We start from the raw sequence: 7,625 nt of genomic DNA, 5'->3' as shown, positions 1-7,625 counted from the left end.
GTTTTAAAACGCGTTGCCTTTGATGTGAAGGATGGAGCGGCTGAAGGAGAAACGCCGAGCGGGTTGAAAGAGAGAGAGAGAGAGAGAGAGAGAGAGAGAGTCAGTGGAGGAGAGAGAGGGGGAGAGAGCGACTGCTGAATTCGGAGTAGACGATGCTTATTTGCCGCAGGCCCCGCAATCGTGAAATAGGATACCGACTTGCGGCGGATGGGGTGACCGAGCCTGCTGCTCCAACAGGCCGGGGAGGTCCCTGCCTTCGGCCGTTACCGGGGTAGGAACTGTCCGTGCCCGGTTCTTAAGGAAGGGTAGGAGGAAGCGAGGAAAGGAGAGAGGGAAGATGCAGACGGAAGAGGAGACTGCGACCGCAGAAGAGCCCATTTTGGAGGACGGGGCAGGGAGAGAGCAGGTAACGCTACTTTAACCAGTGCGCTTTTCTCTCACCTTCTCCTCTGTCTGTCCGTGTGTGTTTGTGTGTGTAAACAGAACGCGTCAAAGTTAGAAGTTGCGCAGATTTTGAACCACCGTCTCTCATATCATCGCTCACGGGACTTAATTGGTCTTTCCCATGCCACAACTTAGTCATTTCTACACCATTCACCACATATTTGCCTCTATGCCTCTGTCCTCTTTGCCTTGTACTATCAAAACAGGCCATGTCTGTGTTAATATGAAAGATTTGTCACATTTCACAGCCATTTGGTGCTTTCTGCAGGGGGGGGCACACAGCAGGGTAGGACCTTGGCCTTGAAGTATTATTATTGCCTGTGATTAAACAGAGGGGGGGGGGGGGGGGGGTAGTGCTGAACTGTTCTAAGGCGATAATGCAACACCTCTGACAAGACAATGCTGTAGGCATGATGACATGCACCTATTTTTCAGGGTATATAGTTCAGGGTATACGGTAGTAGTTGGGAGTAGGCTATATGCCCCAATGTCGCTCATCCCCTGAAGCCATTCAAATATATCGGAGGGTGACATCATCACAGTATAGCAGCAACCCTTCTAATCTAGAGATTACAGAGTACCAGTGCTTCCCCTCAGCAATAGGCTACCTTCAGGGTAGTGAGAGCATATCAGCAAACAATATTTCCAATGAAATACAGGACCACACCTCCTCCTCAGCACTATGTCCAGTGGCCACCTTCTTACTCATATACACCAATCTCCACAGTAGCCACTACTAGACGTCCACGTCCTTATGGCCAGCTCCTCAATACATCACGCTGCGCACCCACATCCTCAGCAGATAACCTTCCTCCACCACCACCTCTTCAGCAGTAACAGACTTCTTCATCTACCACTCCAGTAGCCTACAACACTGTGAGAAGCTGCAATGTTTATTCTACCTCATTGGCTGGATTTGCTAGAAAGACGATGATGCTAGATGATGTCACTAGGTTGACTGTACTGTACAGTACAGTACTGTATAGTAGTGGAGTACAGGCGTGTTGGTAGTAAGGATTTTGAATTCTAACAGGATCACAACATAATGCTGTTGTGTTTCTGACTTGGATTGTGGTTGTTTTGATTTAATCAAAACGTTCAAAATCCTTACTGTACAGTCAACCTAGTGACATCATCTAACAGCGCCCTAGTTGGCGAAAATCCTTCTAGCAAATCTAGGTCAATTTCAGACTTGAAAGCAGTGTCCTGTCTTGTCTGAGGTGAAATGAAAATGAACTAGAGTCATATGATCACATTTTTCATGTCCTCTTTAAAGTAAAAAATGAAAAGAAAAGAAAAATAACAGCAGCATTGTTGTGAAGTCAGTTTATAGGGCAAACAACCCAAGGGTGGGTAGACTACTAGGCCCAGGGTCTAATGCAGGGATACTCAACTTGCGGCCTGGGGGCCAGATGCGGCCCGCGACAGGGTGCAGAGTGGCCCCCCGACCATTTCCTAATAATTTCACGTTAGTTTTCATTGTGAATTAGAATCTAATTCACAATAATAACTAATGTGAAATAAAGTTTGGCTGAGCTCCAGTTAAATTGTCAAATACCGCCGTCTGCTCGCTACCCAGGCGCTTATGTATATGTACTTAACCTAACTAACTTAACCTAACTAACTATCCGGTGTGCACAACATTATCAGACTAAACTCAGGCCGAAACCCCAAAAAACTACAATCCGCTACAGAACAATTTATATTGTTTGTTTATTAACTGGCCCCTGGCCTCCTATCATTTCACAAAAGTGGCCCCCGGGCAAAGCAAGTTGAGTATCCCTGGTCTAATGGATAACTAACCTGGACACTGGTGTAATGAGTGAAGAAGTGGATACACTGCTAAGGAGGTAGCTACTCTGTTACTAATTACTATGAAACGCCAGTCAAATGCTAACCACTTTAGCAGGTGACCAACCATCATTTGAAGGTCCTACTAGTACTCAAATCTGCTGGTGTAAGTTAGTTCCTTCCCTGTTATTATGATGGGTGTAATTGCTGTATCTGTGTAGTTGGGTACAGCAAGTGGGGGAACCAAGTTTCCGCGCGCGTGCGCGCAGGGGGGGTGTACAGACAAAATTCAGTGCTGAGGCAAAAATAACACGTCTTTTTCTTTTTTCTTTTTATTTATTTATTTAAAGTCAAAATGAACCCAACGGAATGCAAGTAGAGCGAGCGTCGGAGACTGAAAACAAATCTTGTCTTGATGACAGGGTTGAGAGGCGGGCCATATAGCGTGTCGATGATTTTTTTGATTTGACAATTCTGGGGACTGGCTTTGGTATTGGCCAATCCTGGCGTGTTCCACCCCCAAATCGAGTGGGATTCAGCGTGTTGTTGTGCTACGCGAGTGGGATATGCCGAGTACCAGGCAGCCAGCTGCTTCTGTGTGGAACGAGCGGACAATCCGATGCATAGGTGCTGCCCGCCCGCCTGGAATCTCCGAGGGGCGACCCCTGACAACCAGGCTCTCAAGCGCGCGCCAAATACGCTATTGCAGTAAATACAATATTCCTGGAATGCGAGTTTTAACGAGCCAGTTACATTTCTTTGCATTCTTAGACATTACTGTACCATTTGCTTTATTTTGTATAATACATACAATTGGCCACGTTAGTAGTTAGTTTATGGGCTAGAAATTCTGCCAGATGACAGGCACTAGGCGCCATTTTCTCCTTCATTTGGAAGAGAAAATTATCCTGAAATAAAGATTTGATTGACAGCTGCCATGTCATGATATGATTGGTTGAAATGGGGTAGAAACTTTATAGTACTATGTGACGTCAGCAAACTGTAGATTACTGTTATGAATGAAATCTTGAAAAATGAACTTTAGATGTGAAAAAGTGTGAAAAACTAAAGAAATTAGATTTTTTTTGGCATACATTATTAAATAGGTGCACCCAGGTATTTGAACTAAAAGAAAAGAAAAGTCATTTTTGGGTTCAGCTCGACTTTAAGATCTCCCATTTCCTCTGCCAAAGCGCTCCATTCTGACGCGTTTTACGTCACAACGCGTCAGAACGGAGCTGCGGAGGTTCTGCTGGAGAGGCAGAATCTGCTGCGAGGGCGGCTGTTGTTTATTTTTTATTTTTTAAGTAAGGCACATCAGTAGAGAATTGCATTGAGAGCCTTAACAAGCCTTAATGACTTGCAGCTGGTGGGGGCGGAGTTTCTGCAGACAGGAGCAGGAGCATTTTTCTCCGTGAGGTAAACAGAGAGAGAAGGTAAAACACTCCCCATGTGCTTATATATTACCCAGATTATATATGATACAAAGTGGGTTGATTACTGGTGAAGCCATCCTTTAACTAACTTTCTTAAAGAAGTTTTTAGAATATATGATTGACCTAACAGATGATTGGCTAGTAGAATTGACAGTGGCAAAATTGAGAATTTGGTGCGTGGCTTGCACTAATTTAAAGCCCCTAGGCACATAAAATGTACTTGCCAATTGTGTTCAATATGCCTTTACAGTTCATTCTGACACTCTCCTCTTCTATCCGTGTCTGTTGTGCAGACAGCTCAATGCAATGCAATGCATTTGGTCTGCACCGATGCTCTGCCTCCATTACGCTCTCTCAGCCTCCCCTCCTGGTCTCCTTCCTCTTACAGGACAGTGCTACCTCTCCACAGTACATGTCATCACACACACGCACGCACGCACGCACGCACGCACGCGCACACACACACATACACACACACACGCACAGACACACACACACACACACACACACACGCACGCACGCATGCACACACACACACGCACGCACGCACGCATGCACACACGCACGCACGCACACACACACACACACACACACACACACACAGACACACACACACACACACACACACACACACTTTTGCACTTTTAATGAGAAGTAGCATGCAGCTAGGCTATAATAGAAAATGACATTGCGAAGATGACAGCATGTTAATTGCAGAAGAGAAGAAAGCAATGAGCCAAGGGACAGTATAAAGGGCAGGGTTGTTCTGATGGAAACCACTGGTTTTCTGGGGAAAACCTGACTAGAATTTGAAGCTCTGGGATTGGTCAGAAGTCGAGGCTCACAAGACTCTCACCGAGTTTAAAAGCTCCACCAGCTAGGGAATCCACCACCTTGTATGTGTAGCAGTAAAATTGGTCTTTGGGTGGATCCATGAGGGCCAAGGGTCAACCCCACCCGCCTACCCCAGGCCGGTTATAGAGCCAAAGTCGACATCACTTCCTGCTTCAGCATGCGTGCCAAGAGATTTCATCCGCAATTTATTTTCCCATAGGCATTGAGTAAATTGCGTATAAAAATAGCTTTACTTAGTCAATCCAAATGATTCAGCTATATTTAGAAACAGGAGAGACCATAGAACATCTCACTCGGACCAAAACGTTAAAAAAAATTGTGGAGTAAAAAAAATAGTTTTTCGATGTTTAAAGGCGCTGACAGGGTTCTGCGCAGCCTTGACTTGGAGCCTTGCCGCCGACTAGCGGCGACAGCGAGACTGTGCATACTCGAACGTAACTCGGCGCGTTGGCTGTGGTACACCTCCAAAACACTAGGTGGCTTGTGGTACACTCATGTCCATTACATATGATGCTATCGTGTTGTTGTTTACCAAGATTGCAATCATGTCGGTGGGGGGACATTCGGTGAGCCTGCAGAAGGCTTTGCTAGATGAGGGACAAGCACTGTTAAATGAGAAAATGGCATAGTTCCTCATTCCTCACAACAAGTACATCAGCAGATACGTGCGCGGCCCAAGGCAATGGCCAATCACAGCTCTCGTGCTGCTAACGTCACGTCCGCGTTGGTCTGCAGAGTCACATTTTCGAGGAGCTGCACATCCCCTCCGCCAAGCTGCACTGATAGGCTGGTCAGCTGCGGCACACTCGGCGCTTTCGCGTAAGCATAAATCGGCTTTAAGTTTTGGTCCGAGTGAAATGTTCTATGGTCTCTCCTGCTTCTCAATATAGCTGAATCGTTTGGTTTTACTAAGAATTTTTTTTTATAAGCATTTTATTGAAATGTCTATAGAGACAGTCCGCATGTCTGGAAACGCCCACAAAATGTTAAACGGCTGGCGCGCGAGTGGGGTAAAACCACCCATATATCTCATGGGCTGACTCACCAAAAAACGGTGCTGTGGCTCTAAACTACAGGTTTGGGGGTTCTAGAGCAGAACACAAGATGTCTGCTCAGATGTGTGTTTACTGCGGTGGTTAAATCCCCGATCGTGTCTGCCTGGGCTGGGCTATCAGCTAAATTCTAACTTTGCTGAATGGATAGAACAGGGTTTTTTACCCCACCCTGACCACGCCCCCAGCCAGGCTGAGCCAGCTAAACCAGCGTCTATGACGAGACGTGGCCTCAACCTATTCACCTTATGTAGCCACGCCCATTTGACCTGGTTGTGTGGTCGTTCGACGACTTCCAGCAAAAAAAAAAGAAAAAAAAATGGCTGGCTGCTCCAATATAATCTAACTCTGAATTAACTAATAGTTTAGCCAATCGTGTGTAACATACCAAATAAAAGCAAACGGCAATGTCTAAGAATGCAACGCCATGTAACTGGCTCGTTAAGTCTCGCATTCCAGGGAATTACGTTAACGTCTGCGGGTCTTATAGACGTAAGTGGCTCGCGCGCTCGGAGGACAGAAAACCTTCTGAAGCTTTCTTTGTTGGAGTTCAGGTATGTTTTACAAGACAGTGCTCGTCATTGTCGACGATAACGTTATCTGACCTGGCTAACAGTGGATACTCCGCTTGCTTGCTGTGTACCGAGCTCAAAGTAGTAGGCTACGTTCTTTGTTTTACACCCTGCGCTGTCCGCTACAAAAACAACTCTCTTCTTCATGACGTTCTTTCATATTTGGCGCCGTGACCGCCGGAAGTGTTAATAGGACCCGGAAGAATTTGGCCCACTGTAAGGTCTGAACATAAGGTGAATAGGAAAATAAATGGCGGATGAAATCTCGCATGCTGAAGCAGGAAGTGACGTCGACGTTGGCTCTCTATTTGTTGAGATGATCGTGTTTGAATGCCTGTTCTAAAACCTTGGCTGTACCTACCATACATCTCTAGCCAATCAAATCAAAGCATAACAATGGTTCTGTATCAAACAGGCTCCTGATTGGCTGCCTGTCTGTTTCGCTGGCTCTACACAAAACGGCGATGAATGAACTGATGCAGATCAGTTGATGCTTATGCATGATGAATTACAACCTTGACTTGTGTAAGTGAATGAGCAAGTTTTAAATTAAAACTCAAAATCTGCTCTTAATTGGCCAGTAAATAAAATACCCATAGCAGTTGTTTTTTTAGTGTACCAAACGTTGGCAGGTGAACCGAAAATTTAATAGATAGATAGTTCATTGTCCTCAGGGAAAAATGTGTTCGGGTTGCCAGTGCTTATAGCCTGGAGCGGCTGCAATCTGAAATTCGTCCAAAATATTACAGCACAGAGACTTCTCACACAGCCACTAAGTGCTGGTTGGTCGCAGGGACACAAAATTGTCCATATAGGGAAATTATTGGTATTGGATCATTTATTCTTGGATCATTCTTTAGAAAAACATAATGGTGTTTGCAGATGCCAGTAAAGCAGTGGAAGACAAACATTCAACAAGACAGATCGTCTCCCAACAGACAGCACAACAAACTGTAGTGAATAAGCAAAGGACATGTAAAGCAATCTGTTTTCAGACAAGGACATACAGTTGCAACAGCACACTCACAAACATTCACAACAAACACTTCCATCTAAGCTGTACTCACAGGAGCCCTGTGGTAGTTGTGCACAGGCCTACTTTTAATGGAAAAATAAAAAGCTGGACAAAGCATGAATTCTTGTTTGTTATTACCAAAATGCAAACAGCAAAGAAATTCAGTTTTGAGAATATTATTATGTGAAGCTAAAGTATCACACCCTATGCAGGCTCAGTATAACTAGGGCCTATACTAACTGGTGTACATTTCCCAGTTTCAGTGAAATGCATATAAAAACACCAAATACATGTATCTTTATAAGCACTACTAGATGATGGCATGTGTCCTTGTCCTCTGTAGGAATGGTGTGAATGACTGTTGTATGTCTCATTCACAAGACTACTCATAATAAAACAAAAGTATTTTCTTGAGCTTTCTCTTGCCTATCCCTTACACCCCACGATCTATCAGTTGATC

General features: G+C 45.0%; 1 protein-coding gene across 1 annotated transcript in view; it reads left to right on the top strand.

Annotated features, from left to right (window-relative positions):
• Positions 1 to 337: 337 nt before the first annotated feature.
• The window catches only part of LOC310779928 (transmembrane protein 151A), a gene marked incomplete at both ends in the record, with an annotated part of 26,661 nt that continues 19,373 nt past the window's right edge, over positions 338 to 7,625 (top strand). The window contains one exon of the mRNA XM_083640447.1: positions 338 to 406. Coding sequence (XP_083496573.1) covers positions 338 to 406 — 69 coding nt within the window. The remainder of the gene's footprint in view (positions 407 to 7,625) is intronic.

The sequence above is a fragment of the Poromitra crassiceps genome, assembly GCF_964638095.1.
Source record: "Poromitra crassiceps genome assembly, chromosome: 7".
Taxonomy (NCBI): domain Eukaryota; kingdom Metazoa; phylum Chordata; class Actinopteri; order Beryciformes; family Melamphaidae; genus Poromitra; species Poromitra crassiceps.
Note: the sequence above shows the minus strand (reverse complement) of the source record. Positions and strands in the feature narration are given on the sequence as shown.